Below are 20,588 nucleotides of genomic sequence, written 5' to 3'. Positions count from 1 at the left end.
AAATTTAAGTTGATGTATTTTACTGAAAAAGGAGCTTAAAATATTTCTGAAGGTTTTGCACTAGGTTCTTATTCTTGCACGTGTAAAATTCAGTAGTTTGCTCGTTCCGTGCGACAAACAGTAGTATTTGAGTTATGTACATGCAGTTCCGGCTTCGCACTATTGGCTAGTAGCTCATAGCACTTCCGGGCGACGAGCGACGAGTTCTAGATTTCTAGAAACGAGCGATCGAGTGACAACACCGAGCGATTTGTTCAAGCGACGGCCCGTTTTGTCGCTCGAAGCCGTCGCTCGTCACCGTCGCGCGAACTCGCACTCGTAGAGTTTGGACTTAACGCCGAACTCCTCAGAGAAACGCAAGCTCTCGAAATTTTCCATGACCGTCTCAGCAAAACAGCACCAAACTACCTTGCACCGTGCTTCGTGTGTAGTGGCAGAAGTCGGTCCGGACGAACACCATCGTTGACGTCACGAGGCACCCGACCAATCACAGGGGGAAACGAGGCACGCGAGCTCGGTGTGTCTGCTGCTGCACTTTTCGTCGAAATAAAATATGTTTGCGCTTTCTTTCGCTCAATTTCGATGCGATATTCGAATTCAGAGGGTTGAAAACCACGATTTACTGCTCTTTACTAATTTTTTCTGGAAAAGCTTTCAGCGTCCCTTTAATGTTCAGAATTGTCAGTGCTGTTATTGTGGTTCCGAAAGAGAGCACGCGAACGTGATCGCCAGCTAACTATACAAGCTGGCCTCATTGGATACCGCAGGGCTTTTGTGCCATGTTTTTTCCGTAAGTAGGGGCATTAACATGAAAATCACGGTGCGTCTCCTGCGATCTTGTGGCAGTAGCCGGCCTATGCCGAGAATAGCGGGACATGAGGCTCGATACACGCCTGGCACTCCCTTTCGGTGGACGTCCGCTCGGCCCTGCATAACTGAATGGCCACCCCAATTAGAAAACAAAACAAATAAAACAGAGAGATGTCTGAGAAAAACGTTGCCATCAATTAGTGGTTGGTTGATACTTGACGAAGACCTATTTGGGAACATCTCTGGAAAGTTTGGGCAATATAGCCTTCTTGGCAGCTCGGTTCTTTGCTAGTATGAAGTCCTACCGAAATCATCAGGCTAATCGGAAACCTATTACCACACTGCTCAAAGTTTCTGAAGCTGCTCGCCAAATAGCAATTTTTTAAAAATATCACTGAAACATTAACTGATAACTGCGTTTTTTCCGAGAAATCCCATTTCTAATTTGCCGTGTCCGTTCATGTTACTTTTTTTTTCTTATTTAACCTAGATATGACATTAGGCACTATAATAGCAAGAGCTTGGTGGCGCAATCCACCGCCCCGTTCCAAAGGGGACGCTCATAACATCCATCCATCCATGCGTCTTGCATCCCTCACTTCTGGGCGTAGTGGAAGGCTTCGTGTATAGGCGCTTCTCGCAATGCAGAACTGCGCGCATCTCGGTGCCGTGTATTACAAGGCGAGTCTTGCGGTCGTTTGCAATCGACAGTGGTGTTCCTGGACGGCGAGACGCAGTCCCACGCGACCGTCTTCATCTTGTCCGGGCTCTTCTCAATTATTGCCGGCACCCTCTGGCTCCCTGGTCTCAAGAAGGAGATGGACGAGGCCAGAGGCAGGATCCCTTTCCCGCCGTCTGAATACCCACGAAATGTAAGCGCTTGATAAGGTTTGTGTTGGTTGTATCTTTCCGGGGCATTTTGGTCAGCTACGGATTAAGGAATATTTCTTTTTTTTTTCTTCTTCTATAAAAATGGGGAGGATGACAAGATGCGCACGAGTGCTGCTCCCGACGGGGCTTATTTTTTCACAACGAGTATCACTCAAGTTAAGGACCGCTCAAAGAGCGATGAAACGAAGAATGCTAGGCATAACGTTAAGAAACAAAGAGAGCGGTTTGGATCAGAGAGCGAACGGGCATAGCCGGTATTCTACTGGGCATTAAGAGAAAGAAATGGATCCGGGCAGGTCATGCAATGCGAAGGTTTGATAACCGTTGAACCATTAAGGCAGGACAACAGAAACCCCATGAGCGCGATTTTGTGCGCGACAGCGATGAGCGACGGCTTCGAGCGACGGACCGGGCCGTCGCGTGAACAGATCGCTCGGTCTTGTCGCACGATCGCTCGTTTCTGCAAATCTAGAATTCGTCGCTCGTCGCCCGGAAGTGCTATGAGCGACTAGCCAATAGTAGGCCGCCGGAACGGGATGTACATTAGTGACGTACTACCGGTTTGCGCACGCGCGCGCTTCTCACAAACGGAGCGAGCGGAACGAGCGAACTACCGAATTTTGATATGTAAGCGAAAAAAAAAAGAAACGTACTGCAAGACCTTCAGAAATACTTTACGTTGCTTTGTACAGACAAACAAATCAACTTAAATAATTATAGCAAGTGCCAAGCCAGGTTTGGCGCTAACTCGAACCCCTAATACCGGCAACACTGGAGAGCCCTCGCACGAAGTGGTCGCTCGCTTGGAGTTTGACTTTGGGCGACGAGCGAACGCGACAGCCAGCTCCATCGCGTCGCTTGTCGCTCGCGCGCAAGAAATCGCTTGCATGGGGTTTATACTTTAGCGTTACAGAATGGGTACCAAGAGAAGGGAAACGCAGTCGAGGACGGCAGAAGACAAGGTGGAGCGATGAAATTACGAAATTCGCGGGCGCTAGTTGGAATCAGTTGGCGCAGGACAAGGGTAATTGGAGATCTCAGGGAGAGAGGCCGTCGTCCAGCAGTGGACATAAAAGATGATGATGATGATGATGATGATGATGATGATGATGATGATGATGATGATGATGATGGCATAGTATACGCATAGTGCGCGTATGTTCCCTTAAGTACGCGCCGACGGACGCGCCGCTGGTGGCGGCGTTGCTAACTACACTCGGGAAAGGAGGCAGCCGCCCGCCGTGGTTTCCCGCGTCGTTGCTCGCGCTTCTCTGTTTGGTTGCCGTTTTTGGAGCGAGATGAGAAACACTCGTCCCACTTGTGCGGTGGCCAAAGCTTCAATGGCATGTCGAAGTAGAATTCTTGCGTGGTGGGGCACTGAAATACCTGCAAGAACTTGCCGCCGACAAGGTTCTAATCATTCCCCGCGAGGCTTCATCAGCGGGCGCAAGAGCTACGATGGATCGCCGCTGTTGGGAGGAAAATTTCTTGCCCTCAAGGGGGCTTTCTTTTGTCATCTCGGTGTTTGTTGCGCTCGATCACGTTTGCACGGGTAAGCGACGAAATCGATCGCAGCATACTTATGTTTTGTTTCGGTTTGTCCGTAGGGCAGCATGCTGCTTAAGGGCATTTCGTTTAGGTTCTGAATTGCACTTCGAATTCAAACCGTTTGCCGCATCTTTATCCTGTTGCTCTAGATAGGATTCACGACGGCGCGAGTGCGCCGCTTTGCGTACTAAAGCTGCTGAATATTGTAAGGGCCGATTTTGTTCGGTTTATGCGGCCCGTTAAAGCGTCACACCGGCTGTTACGCACTTTAGGCTTTTGGATCTATTTCGTGTGTGGCTTCGCGCATGTTGAACTGCTGCTAGTTGCTTCATGCAGAACTGATAGTGATTTTTTTTGTCTCACTTCGCTTGTAAGGGGGCTTAAATGACGTTGTGTTTTATCGGGATGAGGGCGGGCGAGTACACTCTTGAACAGAGTTATTCTTTTCTCCCGAAGACACCTCCGACGTTATGGTTGCTTGGGAAGTGTGTTAGAAAAGAGTTAGAGATATGTAGCTCAGGGCGAGGAATGCTGTTAGCTGCTGCACACGTTTTTTTCGTTCGATTTTTCCCTGAGAAATTTGCTTCATATTTGTCAAGTCATTACACCTCGATGATGTCTGAGCAGACCTACCACGCACAGTGTTTTGTTAGTTTCCAGTTGCCCATATTGAGTGTGAATTTTTTATTCCATTGTTTTCTTTTCTGATTATCTTTTACGGCCTAGTAGTGCAATGCCTACGCTGGCAACGGAACCTGGCCTTGCCGCCAGCGCCGATACGCCTTCGCCGGCGCTGCTCCACCTTTAAATACATAGCGTGTCTGCTTTCTTCCGTAACGTTAAAGAAATGCTCGAATGTTTGCAATACTTGAGCTTTGTACCTTTCGAAGCAGGTCACAAAGGGAATTTGAAATTGTGGAAGCTGCAGCGGGAAGGGGCAGTTCGTTGGCGAGCGCAGCGGAATTGCATCGGAGGAGCAGCGCTATCTCGCGCTTTCATTCACGCGTGTTTTTGTTGACTTCGTTAACTAGCGTACGCATAACGTGCATTCGTCAGTAGCAAGGTGAACGGAATGTGTGCCGGCATCGCCGCGTGCGTAGCCGTTTGAGATTTGTCTACGCCAACGACGTGTGCCTGCTTTATTGATGTACAGAAACGGTATCATGGCAAGAGCACAATTAAAAGAGAAACGATCATGGCATCGCATTAGTTAACAAGACGAAGCGTCCAGATAACATGAGCTCCACTTCGTATAACGAGGCTTCGTTGCTATTTATTGTCTAGGGGACGCAACTAGCACACATATACGAACTGGGTTGCTCCAAACTCCAGTAACATCGTGTGCATGTCCGCTACTATAGAGATCCGCGCTATTCCTACAGCTGTCACCGCTGACGTAGTGGTCTGTCATCGGAAAATAAACGGGAAATCGCTGCCACGGACTGCAACCATCCTCTCTGCAAAGCCAGTTGTCGTCTGTTACTGCGTCCCGAGAGTGCTTTCTAAAGTCGCCGTTCTGTTTCATTTACCTGCAGGAACCACCAGCAGCTGAACCAGCAGCGGCTGAACCAGGCGCTGCTGAACCAGGAGCGGCCGAACTATCACCGCCGCTGCCCGGAGCACTCGAACCGGCCGCGGGTGAACCGGTTCCGGGATGACCTGGCGCGGCGCCCGACGCGGCAGATCCCGGTGCTCAAACGCCAGCTGCGGATCCGACCCCGGCTTAGGATGCGGCTGGACTCGCAGCTGCTCGCCAGCGGCCCTTTTCTTTTGTTTTCTTTTTTTTATCAATACGCGCACCGACGTAACCTCCTCGTGCGCCTGCGCAGTGTGGTGCGTAAATATAGGATACACGACTTGACGTACCCGTGACAACCCTCCCCCCCCCCCCCCCCCCCCCCCCCCCCCCCGGTTATGATCATGGCTACTTAGTTTTATTTATTGGTAACGTTGTAAGCCTGCTCGCCTATACTGCTTTCTTTTTTTGTGTGGTCTTTTTCGTGGTACGAACATGGACGTAACCTTCCCGAAGGCCTGCCTGATTTGGTTCGTGAATATGAAATGACTGGCTATGCGTTGCCCTGACAACAATCCACGTATACTACGCCGAAAAAAAGGATTTTCGCCAGTAAAACATGCTGGCCTGTCGTTTTATTTCCAACGATGTGTCAGGATGCGAAATAAAGTAAATGTGTGGGCCAACTAGCCCAGCAAGGAATAGTGACGCTTTTTTCCTCCCTTTCCATCAAGAAGAACACGAACGCAACCTTGGTCCTCGTGCCCCTGCGCAGTCCCGTTTGCAAATATTAAAATCCTCGGCTGTGTATGAATGGTACCCGTGAGGACCACGCACGGGTACAATTGTGACAAACGATTTTCGCTGGTGACTGCTCCGTTGACCAGAGTGCAGGATAAGCATTACTTTTATTCTGTGGACCAGACCACAGTTCTTGTAATAAGCTGTCGTAATGACCACAGCTCCCTGCTGTTCGCGTCCCATGACATTGTGCAAGAGCATTGTGCTCATGGCTTCGAGGTCCCGAGTTCGACTCGCGTGTTCGATCGAGTTTTTCTTCTTTGAAATACTGCTGCATTATTAAAGTTTTGCCATTGTGATGCACCTTTTAGGCCGAAAGCGCCGCAATTCCGTTTTCAAACGCTTCAGGTGTCGGTGACGGGCGCGCTATGTCGCCGACAATCCTGGCATTGGGAGTAGTGACGCTGGCAAAAGGCAGTGCTAAAGACGCTTCGCGAAGTGGCACACCCTTATGTTACGTGCGCCCCAGCGAGACGCCGGGCCAACCCTTGACGACAAAGAACCGCCGCTTCGCGATTACGGACTCTCTGTCGGCATCCATAATTTTTTGTGGTCTGCTCCGCAAAATACGCGCTGCCGGTTATATTAGAAACCTTTGGATACGCCCCCCCCCCCCTTCCGACTACGCTTTTTCATTATACGCGAACGGCCGTAACCCCCTCGTGCGCCTGCGCAGTGTCGTTTTTAAATATGAAGCACACGGCTATACGCGTTGCCGTGGTTACCATCCACAGGGAAGGCGTCCGCATGCGCAAGCAGAACAACAGTTGGAGACGACGTGAACAGAAAACTGAAGTCGGTAGAAGGAGTGGCGAAATAAGTGAAGTAAACCAAACGGGATTTACTTACTTTTTTTTAGTTCACAGTTTTCTTTCTACAGCGAAGCTGTGTATGGCTAGGGTTCCGTGCATTTTTGTTCTCCGTGAACAAAGTCTATCATCATCAATGGCTCATTACACGCGTAAGTATTCGTACTCCCGTTTATACAGTGTGTTTCGCCGTGCTCGTTAGGCAGTGGCTACAAGCACACACCAAAGTGAAGCGAACACTGCTTAAGTTCCTTCTAATCACGCCTACAACATACAGAAAAACATGTCGAAAACTGATCACCAATGACTAGTTCCCGTGAGCAATGGCTCATACCCCCGTAAGCAAGCAAAATTGAAATGACTCTTAGTCCTGTAAGGTTTATGGCTACTCGCTTTGAGTGAATTATCTGCGATGACACTACCCTTGTTGTCGTCGTCGGTGATTTCATAGGGATGTGTCTGTACCGACAAGGGAGCGGTTTACGCGTTCCGTGTTGCAGACATATCGCTTGCGATGCCACGCCAATCTGGCCCAACCGACCACCTAGCGTTATGCGTGCATCGATTTGACGTTATCGAAGAATGTGATTGCAGTTGCGAGTGAAATAATGACCCCCGATGAATACAATAAATGAGTTCGAACGTTTGTTCAAAATTATGTGTCTCCTACGTGTCGTGTGCTAAACAGCTTCGCTGGTCAACCGCCTTCACAGAGTGGAATGGCTGATAATTTTTTATTCTTTTTTTTTACTATCACAGAAATATTACAAGTTCCCACGTCCAAATTGTCAATTCTCTTGTTTTAATTCGCTTAATTGAACCATCCGATCCATGGCCAAACACCCAGTGTGTGTACGAGCCACATACATGTCGCCATGACGTTCTCCCGTTTATCCAATCCGCACGCACATTTTATGCAAGCACATCTAGAACCACTAAAGGTTAAGAAATACGAGTCATCATTTTCCCCCAAAATTCAGTAAATACTGTTAAGATTGAATTTGACAAGATATTTCTTTCGTATGCTAAACTCCTGCCCATTGGTTCTTTAATTAGGCGGTATGTCATAAAGTTATTTAGCGCAATTGATAATAAATATTCTAATCGAGATGTGTGCATCAATGTGTTAAGAGGAAGCGGCTCCGGGAATTTTCTTCGCAGACGCTACCTGGCCTTATTTGTTGCGAGTGCCTTGTTTTACACCCCTATTGGAGGCAGTATTATTAGCGATTCCTTTAGCTCTTCGAAAACTTCCTGGAAATTCTTCGGCCGCTGTGTTAGTGACCCATTCATAGTAATGTACACAGCACACCCCTTATATTCAGACATTACAGTTCTGAATGTACTAGAAACATTAATTCCCTCGATCTCAATTCTCGCGTACTTGATATGGGTATCAGATCACCGTGCTTTGTTCCTAAATCAAATGACCCGCACATTTGGGCGTACATTCATAGATGGACCTCTCTTGACTGTTTTGCTAACATTTCTTCATATCAGCTGGGCTAGACTTAGAAACACTCTCTCTTGAAATACACTGCAAATCAGAGATTCCAAATAGCAGACAGACTTTAACAAACTTCTTCTTGTTTGGTAGAATCGATGGTGTCCCACATGCAGATTGGAAATCGCCGCCAAAAAATTACGTTGTCGTAATCCATCATTAAATTTTTATTTACACATGTCTGGTCTGGCCCTGTTACCTCTATACCATATCTGGAAAGAACCTAATGCAATTTATCCTTTTTTTATTAACCTGGCGCCACTTCACAATCCACAGAAAAAATACTTCGAAATTCAATTCGGAAAATTAGGCTTGCGTAAACACTTAAATATTCTCAACTTCAGGCACCTGCATTGTGTTTTATCCATAGTAAAGTATGCGTGGCTGCCTGCGACTTCTTTTGGGACACAAGGAGAGAGAGAGAGAGAGAAAAACTTTATTGATTCTATCAAGGGGTTTAGCGGTGAGCCGCCTTGCGCTTGCTGCCTGGCTCTTCAGCACGGGTGTGCCCCTATTCCAGGGCTCCACTGAGCCTGGCCACTTCGCACGCGTGCTGCACCATTGCCCTTTGGGCGGTGAGCTCGCTGCTGGTGAGCAGGCCCTCCCATTGCTCCGCACTCGGGTTTTTATGTTTATGGAATGTGTAGTTATGCTTACATTCCCATGTTATGTGGTAAAGAGTTGGTATTTCTCCGCACCATGGGCAGGTGTTTCTGTATTGTGTCGGGCACATTTTACTTAGTATGTGTAGATTATAGAAAGTTCCGGTTTGTAGCCTTCTCCAGTCGGCTGCTTTCTGTTGTGTAAGTAGTGTGTGTGGCGGAGGATATTTGATTCTCTGCCCTCTATGGTAGTTTAATATTTCCGCACACGTCGGCTCCACCGTTGTCGGGTTCTCGAGAGGCTCTATCTGTCCAGCTCGGTATGTGATCTCGCGAAGTAGACTGTCTGCTCTCACGTTCCCTTCTATCCCGGTATGGGCCGGTATCCAGAAAAGTTTGTGTTTCACTTTATTTCCGAGGGTTCCTGCTCCGAGGAGGATTCGCAGGACCTCTTTACAGACTCTCCCCTGCATGTAATGCCTGCATGCAGCTTTGGAGTCTGTTAATATGGTTAGTGATCTGTTACTTCGGTAGCCTTCGGTCGCTGCAAGCGCTATGGCGACCTCTTCCCCCTCCGCTACCGTGCAATTCCTTGTGGTTGCGCAGCTGATTGTCTCTCCCATGTAGTCTACTACAGCCGTAGCTACTCTGTGTGTTCTAGTGTGCTTGTCCCACGGGTACAGCCCTGCATCCGTGTACACCGTGTTTTCCTGTGTTGCCAGGTGGCCTTCCACGTAATCTGCCCTTGCCTGCCTTCTGGCTGCGTGTAGGTTCGCATCCATGTTGCGTGGAATTGGACTTATTCTGAGGGTTTGTCTGACGTTGTCTGGGATGTCTGCCTCTCGATCTATTGCCCCTTTCGTATCGTATCCTAGGAAGTAATGCATATGTTAAACAGTTGTAATTACGGTTACATAACAAAAAAGAAAAAAAAACACGGTGACGAATAATGCAGTGCAGGCAGCATAACTACCTCAAAACAAAAAGGAAAAAAAGAAGAAATAGACTATATGTACATATATACACACATACATGGGCATACATGAACATATGAACATATATACACTCAGAAATACATGTAGTAGGCAAGCAAACGCGAAAAATAAAAAGAGAAAAAAAAGAGAGAAAAAGCATCGAAACACGCGAAATGATCACATGTCAAGCAGTTCATTGAAAAAGGCTGAATTTGATGTTTTAGAAACAGTATCTTGAGGCAGAGCATTCCATTCATTGATGGTTTTGGGAAAAAAAGAATACTTTAACAAGTTCGTTCTTGAGTTCATTGGCCTTACTTTTAATGGGTGTTCACGGCGATGGGATATGTAATGCGGTTTAAGCATGTATTTTGATTTATTAATGCCAGTATTGTTGTAAAAGATCTTATGAAAAAATTTGAGACGCAAGCAGCGCCGGCGTTCGGCTAACGTCGTAAGCGCTAGGCGTATTTTCATTTGTGTGACGCTACTAGATCTGCGATAGTTTGATATTTCAGAAAATTCCAATTTTAAATCGATCAGAATTTACTACTTTAATATTTTCTTTCCTTTCATAAAGCACAAATTTTTCTATCTTCAATCAATTCTTTCATTAATTGTACAAATTCTGCTTTACCGTGACATATACTTTGTTTCTGAACTTGTGTCGCCCCTAACCCGTTTAGCAGCCGGTTTCTTGACCAATCCCGCGTAGTGGGTAAGCACCATAACACGAGGAGCGCGCGAGCAAGCACGTGATCAACCCAGGTTCACTTCCTTCTGGTTTAGGCCTGGCTTCATCTGCAGAACACAGCGAGGTTTTCCTGAGAAAAGTGAGCCTCACTTCGGTAACTCACCTATGTTGTTATCGACTAGTCTTACACGTTACTTGAGCCAGTCGGTATTTTTTTTAAAACTACGCAGTTTTTCACGCTGTCGATGAGGAGGCTTGGTCTAAAGACGTTTTTTTTATGCTCCGTAACGGATCCTTCCGCTGTCGTCTGTCCGCCCTTCGCCTGAAAGAAATGAGAAGCCCGCTCACAGGTTGATGTATCTTGACGGTAGGAAGGTGACGCAGGAGTTTGGCTCATCTTCGGCTGCCTAGCTGGCGATGGGGCTTGTGAATAAGAAACGCTTGGGTGCAAATATGTCACTACTGTTACTGAAAAAAAAATACCGTAAAAACGGAGACGCTGGTGTGGAAAGAGACAATGACATGCGAATTCAGCGGTGGAAGTCTCACTGGGAGGGGGACAGAATGCAAATGCGCTCACGTACTGAGCCTTGGGAGCAAACTCCGGGGCGCGTGTTTTTGTGACATTCCATTTAGTTTTCCTTTCCCATTATTCTTATGCGTCCAAAGCGGCTAATCTCGGCGATAACGGGGCCCTTCGAGCCACGTCGGAGGAGCCAATGACAAAGAGCGCGAAGAATGGAAAGGGAAATGGGCTGCCCGAAAGCGCTGTGCCAGACGAGAAAGATTATTGGAGAATCTCCATAAGCTACAGTGTTTGTCATAGCTTCCTTGCTGTACTGGGAATTGTAAATATACTTTGGGCTTCTGCGCACAAGCATTTGACAGCGAGATATATTCTGGCAATTATTAAACGTGTGTCCGTCTGCATCCGAAAGGTGTCCCTAACGCGTATAGACAGCGTGGTACATGAACGTCTTTCATTCAGAGCCCCAAAAAATCCGGCTGCTGTGGCCAAGGATAGAAACCGCGCACCTCGACCGCGCTTCGTGGCAGAACTGCGTAGCCACTGAGTTCCTGCAGCGCAAACTGGTTCCAAAATATTTGGAAATTTTGCAAGTATGGATGCAAAATGTTGATAATTTGCACCGTAGCTAGTAGTAAAACCGGATTAGGGCGAAGCATTTACTTTTCCCTAATTTGGCCATAACTTGAGTATGCTTCCATAGTTTGGGACCCTCGCACAAAAATTAACATTAAGAACCTAGAAAGAATTCAAAGAAAAGCAGTACGATTCATTTACAGTAAATTTAAGGCTACTGACTCCCCAACTGCATTACTAACCGACAACGGCATTGAACTATTACAAATTCGAAGAAAGGACAGTCGACTAGAGTTTCTTTCAAACTTAATTAATCATAGGATAGCCTTAGACACCGCAAAATACGGATCCCCCTTGATAAGCAGAACCACTCGACCACCACTACCCTCATTCTCTGACACCTATTTTCGCAAGGACTGGCACTTTTCGGTACTCTTTTTTTTTCCCACAAACAATAGATGACTGGAATAAACTAACTGAAGCCTACCCCCAGCGCCCGTGAGTTGTATATCATTTGTGTAAATAATCTTGTTATGTCGCGTATTAATTATAGTTGTATTGTAATCAAGTTAAAATGTTTCTTAATCGTCTACCTTACGACCAACAATTTGTGTGAGAAATGTGTTACAGACTTGTTTCATCTTGTTCTTCTGTGTATATCATCTTGGTATTTTGCTCACCCTGTTGGGATTCCTTGTCCGCAGTATTGCATAAATAAAGAAAAAATAGTTCTTTTTTGATAATTTTCTGACGGGCTTTGCAAACCTCACCTGTTTGGCCCACGTAGAGTCCTCCTGAAATGTTGCTTCAAAGAATAACTGCTTGGCTACTAGCACGTGTGTTAATTCCTGAGTGTGCGCCGTGTGCTTTCAGCCATTCTTCAGCTTGAGTGTCCAGAAAAGTGTACCAGACCAGGCGTTATGACCAGTCTTTCCTCTGCGGTAGTTCGAATCGGTTTATGGCGGACCGTGAACTGTTAGCAAATGGTTCCGCACATAGTCATTTCAGCCGTATTCGTTTTTGGCTGTCGGGTATCGTAATTAATTTATCAAGTAGAAGGTTTATGTATAATTGCGTACTTCTAAGAAATATGCGATCTCAAGATGGATAAAAATCAGCCTCTTGATATTGATTTAATACTAACAACATAAATAAAAGCTAAGAAAACGCAGGCCTCAGTAGTTTCCTCACTCGTAATGTAGTTTATTGGTAGTTTTCTAAGTTTACTTTTTTTTGCGAACTTGCGCACCCAGAGGAAGCTCTCCTACGAAGACTCATTTATGATAGATCGGTGCCTAAGAGGGACATTGAGGATACAGGTGATGGACAGTGGCATTCACTGCAAAACAGCAGATTATAAATTCATAGCGCGAGGCTGGGCCACTTTCGGATGAGGTTTTGTTTACCGTTATCATTTTCGAAACTCTTTAAACAATGAAATCATATGGCAGGGCGCGTGCATACACATTTAGCGAAGTGTCCCAAATGAACTGTCCATCAGCTGCATATTGAACAAGACACCGCCAGCTGCCCCACTAGTTTCTCTGTTGTTTCATTTCACTCATATCCAAGGCAATACACGCGGCAGCACTTTCACCAACTGATCGCCTATCTTAAGCGGGAAGTCAGTAACAACGGTAACAAATACCGTTCTACATTCCAGATCTGTCCTTCTTGACGTGCGTCTGTCTTTCAACGGGATCAAGGCTACCAGCCGTGACGAAGATCTAATCTCGCGTCACTATTTCGTGCCGTGTTACGACTCCTTGCCAACGTGCTCGGCCATACTGCTTAAGAATATCGGAAAAAGACGCGCAGCTCTTGCGTTGGGACAGGCGAGGTGAGGAAGGTGACTCACCATCATGCAAGCTTCCGCCTGCGCGAAGCTCATCACCGGCCTTACTCGTGCCGCGTGGAAAGCGATATTCGAAATATCAGGCGCTGCCCAACACCTCGGCCTGGACGCGGCCCAAACAGAATCGACATTAGTAGTCTACTGCGATCGGGGCATGCAGAGAGTTACGTTCTTCTCTGCCATGGACGAGTGGACGCCGAATGAAGACTGTCAGAAGGTGAGCGTGCGGTACTCGCTTCAACTCCGGCTCGTCCACTGCCTCGTCGTGGCGTCCGAAGTCCTACTTGAATTTATCGCGAGATGCCTTGAGCTGCGCTGTGCAAACCTTGTCGCCGAGCCACCGGCGATCTTTCGGCTGCTGTCCCAGAGGCTGGTACGCCTGAAGATGAGGCGATGTTCTCTCTGCGAGGACGGCCGCTACGAGTGTTGGCTGGAGAAAGACGCCGTTGTGGATATCAGCGCGCAATGCCAGCTGCAGACTCTCAAGATCGATACCATCTACGTGGAATTCGTAGCGACGCCGCTGACAGCCGACTTCTTGAACAACGTCTCGAACGGATGCGACGACCAGCAGCGCCCGTACATCCATGCCATACGTAAGGACGCCGTAGGTGGGCCAATCACCAACGCTAGTGCGAAGCTGAAGACGGTCAGGCCCGGTCTGCACAGCTTCCGTTACAAATGCGAATGGGCACGTCCCCCTCCACCAGCCTTTTTGCTGAAGCCTCGTGCAACTTCGCCCGTCTCAAGGACGCCCTGGAACAGGGGGCGTCGCCTCGGCGGAACCCGCCACGCGATCGTCGCCGTGGAAGTCGACTCGGAAGCTGCTTGCCGCTTCCTCGGACGCACAACGGACCCGAAGAGCTGGCGCAATTAGCCTCACCAGCTCAGCAAGTGGCGATGGCTCTCTCTCCTTCTACGGTCGCTGTCATCTCCTCTGCGCCAATGTGTGGCTCTCTACGCTGACCATACAAGCACGCATTGCTTCGCCGCAAGATTCGCGCGGCGAAGACTCTGCGCTATGAGTTCTTGCGGTCGTGGGTCCGCGTAGCGGAGAGCGCGGTGATGAACTTCGTCAGGCGATGGTGGTCGGACTTGTTGCCACTTCTCCTACAGTCTCTTCCCGCGAAACTTGACTGTCACACGGCGAAGACCACCTCGTAGGCCATGTGGCGAGCCGCACTGGGGACCGAGCTGTCGACCGGGCGCACCTGCAAATGGCGGACATTTGTCTGTTTCCCTCACTGACGTTCTTGAAACTTTCGGTCTTTTCGTTTTCTGCGTATACATCACTATTGTGACCATCGTGTTGTGCTCAATGTATAAGGCAATAGGAATATAAATGACTTATTCGGTGGTTGTGCGTTTCAGGATTTCATGTTAAAATATTTTACAGAAGAGACAAACGCGACTTGCGTTATGGCCTGCTCCGACCGATTTCGACGGATGAATTTACGTTAGGACTAATTAATATAGGTGTTTGTGGGAAGAAATTAATGCCTGAGCGAATTATTGTTATTATTGTTTATTAGCAAAAGCTTCTTTCCGCTGGTTAGTAAAAAGTTCGAAGTTTCCGATTCGTGATGGCCCGCTTGTCGGGCTTCCTTGTCCCGCATACGAGCATAGCATTTGTGGGTTGGTCTTGCATACGTATTGGAAATAAATTTTGACCAAACTTCTTTCTCGTCCTCTGTTGCTTCTCTAAACCAGTAGATGACGCTTGCTGCTAGTGATTCAGGGATGGCCGAAAATATTTAGCCAAGAAATTCGCACTCAATAGCGAAACTCGGCAAGAAAATGCCCTCGTGGTACGTTCTCTTGCAGGCAACATTTGCCCATAGAGGGATCACATGGAAATGCGCGCTGCATACGCTAACGCGAAATACAAGCTTTCAACAGAAGTCTTCAGGAAACCTTTTCTTAACCACATTCCAGCATGTGCGTGCCTGATAATGTTTAAATGCGATTAGAATTTTTTGCTTAAGACACTTCGGAATGCATTCATGTACCAATGAATGATTGAATGAATAAATGAATGAATGTGTGGGTGGGTGGGTAAATGGATGGGTGAAAATCAATGCGATGCGTACAACTGTCTTTGTTATCATCCTCTGCAGGGTTTAGTTCCATCTAATGTATTTATAAAAAAGCATTCCCTATAGGCAACATATCAGAACAAAAATTAACCAGTCATCTACATTTATACTTTTATAACGATTAAATGTCTTAACTTCACAAATTTCACATTTTTCTGCTGATACGAGGCATTATATTTTTGGCCTGAGAGACAGATTTTGCTCGCGTGCTCGCCGAAGAATGCTTAGGCAATTACAAGTACTTTCTTCGGGTGCACAGGACTCTCCAGAGAGTGGAAATGATCTGTGTATAGCTTGTGCAATACGGCTACATAAGTAACCTAGCCTGATCCACCATGCAAGTTCTCATGTTTTATGTGTATGTGCCATTTCCACTGCGGTGAAACCTTACCGTACTTTCGCTGCAATATTATGTTTATTTGGGCGTAGTGGACGCTTTCAAATCTCTGAGAAGTTTTGTAAAAACATTCCCATTTACGTGTAGTGATTATTCGATTGGAAAACCGAATCAAATAGGACACTATTGAATTCGTTATTCGAAAATTTCGAATATTTGTACACCCCTTCAAAATTCAGCTGAGTTTCGCTGTGGTGTGACGAATTATCTAGCTAAATATATTCGGCCAACAGTTGATTACCACCGGCATGATTTAGACCAGGGAGAGAGGACGAGGAAGGAGAAGCTTGGTCAAAATTTACGTTCAATGCATGTTACATCAGCCTTGATGATAGCTGCAAGATTTCGGTGGCGAATGATGCCGCGAGAATTGTCTGTACCATCTATAACAATTTCACAGATTTTAATCTAAACACTAATTGCACCATTGGAGAAGTTATCTATGACAGTCGAGAAAAATTGAAGCAACTATTAGCAGACATCACTGTGGTATACATGCTTTAATATCTTATTTATACACGACTGGCATCCTCACCGATTTTTCGCAGGTGTAAAGAAGACCATCGAAGATTTCTTAATTACTTGTCGACGATTTCTTAGCTTAAGAAAACGAACCTTAGAACACCACATCGCCTTCTTCGATTAAATTTAGCTCTTCAGAAATGGTTAGCACTGCCGTATAATATTTTCTTTTAGGATCAATGAGATTTAAACTCCGAATACAGAATTTTAGGCCACCTTTTCTTTCACCCACGTTGCCCTTGCATTTAAAGTTTAAGGTCATGGTAGAATTTTCACTTTAATAAAATTATGCAGGCTTTCCAATCTCTATCTTTTGATTATAACTTGATTACTATCACAATTTGACCTCTTATTTTGCGCTTAAACTTGACCTACTCGATTCTTGGCCCATCACCCAGTGTGGATACGTGCACGTATATCTCAAAGATCTACATCTTCATCTACAAGAGCATCCCGCAAAATCATTTATGCTTGCATGCGGGACAGGGCAGTCCGATTAACTGGGGAAAAGAAATCAAACGTAGCATCTTGTACATATCAGCAGAAAGCTTTCGCTGCTAAACAGTGATGACCATAATTCACTCAGGCATTCATTTCTTCACATAACTTATATTAATAACTGTTAACATGCATTCATATATGATAAAATCAATGAGAGCATACGATAACAGAAATCGCATTATCTTTTACTGGAAAACATTTTAACATCTAATCCTCAAACGCACAACCGCCTTATAAGTCCTTTATATCCTTACTAACTTACACACTGAACGCAACACGATATTTGCAATTATGATGTACAAACAGAAGAAGCAAAGACCGAAAATTTCAAGAACGATGCAGGACGCTAGAATATCCACGAGGTGGTCTTCACCGCGTGACAGTCAAGTTTGGCGGGAACTCACTGCAGCAACAGTGACGACGCATACGGTCACCGTGCGCCTGACGAAGTTCGTCGCCGCTCTCTCCGCTATCATAGCGCAGAGTCTTCGCCGCACGAGTCTTGCTGCGAAGCCGTACGTGCTTGTATGGTCAGCGTAGAGAGCCGTACATTGGCGCAGAGGGGATGACAGTGACCGTAGAGGGTGAGAGAGTCGCCGCCGCCGCTCGGTGAGCTGCCGAGGCTAACTGCACCAGCTTTCCGGTTGCGTAGGGCCTCCGAGGAAGCGTCAGGCAGCTCCAGGGCGACGACAGCGTGGCGCACTCCCCGAAGCGACGCCCCGTCCTCGGGACGGACGAAGCAGCACGAGGCTTCAGCACAGAGGATGGTGGCGGGCGGACGTGCCCGCTCGCAAGTGTACCGCGAGCTGTGCAGACCGGGCCTGACCATCTTCAGCTTCGTAAAAGCGTTGCTGATCGGCATCTCTGCGGCGTCCTTACGTATGGCGTGGATGCACGGGCGCCGCTGGTCGTCCCAGCCGTTCGAGACGTTGTTCAACAAGTCAGCTGTCGGCGGCGACGCTACCGATTCCGCGTAGGTGGTATCCAGCTTGAGAGTCTGCAGCTGGCATTGCGCGCTGATATCCGCAACGGCGTCTTTCCCCAGCCAACGCTCGTAGCGGCCGTCCTCGCAGAGAGACCAACGCATCATCTTCAGGCGTACCAGCCTCTGGGAGAGCAGCCGAAAGAGCGCCGGTGGCTCGACGACGAGGTTTGCACAGCGGAGCTCAAGGCATCTCGCGGTAAATTCAAGTAGGACTTCGGACGCCACGACGAGGCAGTGGACGAGCCGGAGTTGACGCGAGTATTGCACGCTCACCTTGTGACGGTGTTCATTCGGCGTCCGCTCGTCCATGTCAGAGAAGAACGTAACTCTCTGCACGACCCGGTCGCAGTAGGCTACTAATGTCAATTCCGTTTGGGCCGGGTCCAGGCCGACGTGCTGGGCAGCGTCTGATATTTCGAATATCGCCGTCCATGCGGCACGAGCAAGGCCGGTGATGAGCTTCGCGCAGGCGGGAACTTGCATGATGGCGGGTCACTTTCGACACCTATTTGAGGATTCCCTCGCCTGTCCCAAACTCGAGAGTTGCGTTACTTTCTACAGAATTCTTGAGCGGTTTCGCCAAGCACGTTGGCGAGGAGCCGTAAGACGGCGCGTAATTGTGACACGAGATGAGGTCTTCGTGACGGCTGGTAGCCTCCCGGTACAAGACAGAAGCACGTTCAGAGGGACGGGTCTGGAATATAGAACGGTAGTTGTTACAGTCGGTATTCACTTTCCGCTTAAGAAAGGCGATCAGGTGGTAAAAGTGCAGCCCCATCGATTGCGTTGGAAACGAGCGAAATGAAACTACCGATAAATTCATCTGGTGGCGGTGTCGTGTTCAACATGCACCTTCTGAACAGTCATTTCGCCCCACTTCGCTAAATGTGTATGCACGCCCGGTTTCATAAGTTTTCGTCGTTCAAATAGGTTCGAACACGAGAACGTTGAACACCTCCCCCGAAAATGGCCTACGTAGCGCTATGAACATAACATGCTCTTTTGCAGTCAACGTCACTGTCGCTCACCTGGATCCTCAACGTCTCTCGTAGACACTGATCTCTCATAAACGGGTCTTCTTACGAGGTATTCTTGTGGGTACGCAACTTTGCAAGAAAAAGCAGACTTGCAAAACTGCCAAAGAACTATTTTTCGAGCTAGGAGACTACTGAGGCCTGCTTTGTCTTCTCCTTCCCTTTTTTGTTAGTAATAAGTCCAAATCAAGACGCTGATTTTTATGTATCTTGAAATTCCATATTTCTGAGAGTACGTAATTAACAAAAAATGCATGAATACTTGATAAATTATTTACGATACCCGACAGCCAATAGCGAATGCGGCTAAAAAGACTAGGCGAGAGTCGAATTACTGACAGTTGACCTACCACCATAAACCGATTTTCACTAACGCGGAGGGAAAACCGGTCATGACGACTCATCTGGTCCACCTTTACAGACCCACCGCCGTGGTTGCTCAGTGGCTATGGTGGTCGGCTGCTGAGCACGAGGTCGCGGGATTGAATCCCGGTCACGGCGGCCGCATTTCGATGGGGGCGAAACGCGAAAATACCCGTGTAGACAGATTTAGGTGCACGTTAAAGAACCCCAGGTGGTGTAAATTACCGGAGTTACCCACTACGGCGTGCCTCATAATCAGAAAGTGCTTCTGGCACGTAAAACTCCATGCTTTACCTTTACAGACACTTCACTTGAAGAATGGCTGAAAGTGCCGCGCGCAAGTGCAGGAATTTACACACGCGCTAGCAGCCAAGCAATTATTCCTCAAGGCAACATTTCAGGAGGATTCTACGTGGGGTGAAAACGAGAGGTTTGCAAAACCCATCAGAAAATTTAAGTTGTTATTTGCCCTAATGCGGCTTTTTACCAAGACGTACGCTGTAAATTATCAAGCTTTTGCATCCGGGCTCCCTATACTTGCAAAATTTCAAATATTTTGGAAATAGTGTGCGCTGCAGAAACTCGGTGGCTGGGCAGGTCTGCCACGAAACACGATCGAGGTCCGCGGTTTCAATTCTTGGCCAAGGCAGCTTGATTTTTCGGGCTCAGAATGAAAAGCGCTGCGTAATTTCTTTAAAAGCACTGACTGGCTCAAGTAACGTGTAAGACTAGTCGAGAACAGCACAGGTTAGTTAACGAAGTGAAGCTCACCTTTCGGTGGAAAAACTCGCTGTGTTCTGCAGATGAAGCCAGGCCTAAAACAGAAGGAACTTCACGTGGGCAGTTCGCGTGCTTGCTCGCGTGCTCCTCGTGTTATGGTGCTTACCCACTACGCGGGATCGGTCAAGAAACCGGTCGTTAAACGGGTGAGGGGCGACACAAATAAAAAAAAAGTACATGTTCGGGTAAAGCTGAATTTGTACAATAAATGAAAGAATTAATTAAAGATACAAAAATTTGTGCTTTATGAAAGGATAGTATATGTGAAAGTAGTAAAGTATGATCGATTTAGACTTGGACTTTTGTGAAATATCAAACGATACATAGGTAAGTTAACCAGGTATTCTCCTTGTGTCACAAAACAACCCGCAGACAGCCATGCATATGTTACTATGGCTAAAACACAATGCAAATGCCCGAAGTTGAGAATATTTAAGCGTTTACAAGAATGCCTAATTTTCGGAATGGTATTTATAAGTACTTCTTACCTTGTATTGGGAAATAACGGCCGGCTAACAAAAATTTGTTTAAATTGTTTGAGGTTCTTCGTACACAGGTATCGAGGAGCGTCCGACCGGACTTGTTTAAATAAAAATTTATTGGCGTATTACCGCAAAAGTATTAGTTGAGGGTGATTTCCCATTTACATACGGCACACCATTTATTTATTTATTTATTTAAAAGGATTAAATTGGTACTATTGATTGCACCAAGAAAAAAGAAACATAGTTAAAGTCTGCTATTTGGAATCACTATTTTTCGGTGTATTTTAAAAGAGAAAGTTTTTTCAATCTATCCGCGGTG

General features: G+C 46.9%; 1 protein-coding gene across 2 annotated transcripts in view; it reads left to right on the top strand.

Annotated features, from left to right (window-relative positions):
* LOC142559624 (uncharacterized) overlaps positions 1 to 5,126 on the top strand; it is a 47,416-nt gene extending 42,290 nt beyond the window's left edge. The window contains exons 8-9 of one of the 2 annotated variants that reach the window (XM_075671199.1): positions 1,522 to 1,682; positions 4,785 to 5,126. In XM_075671199.1, coding sequence (XP_075527314.1) covers positions 1,522 to 1,682; positions 4,785 to 4,907 — 284 coding nt within the window. In that variant the 3' untranslated portion in view covers positions 4,908 to 5,126. The remainder of the gene's footprint in view (positions 1 to 1,521; positions 1,683 to 4,784) is intronic. The other variant, XM_075671200.1, reaches the window with a different exon arrangement.
* The last annotated feature ends 15,462 nt before the right edge of the window (positions 5,127 to 20,588 follow it).

Source organism: Dermacentor variabilis, chromosome 10 (genome assembly GCF_050947875.1).
Source record: "Dermacentor variabilis isolate Ectoservices chromosome 10, ASM5094787v1, whole genome shotgun sequence".
Taxonomy (NCBI): Eukaryota; Metazoa; Arthropoda; class Arachnida; order Ixodida; family Ixodidae; genus Dermacentor; species Dermacentor variabilis.
Note: the sequence above shows the minus strand (reverse complement) of the source record. Positions and strands in the feature narration are given on the sequence as shown.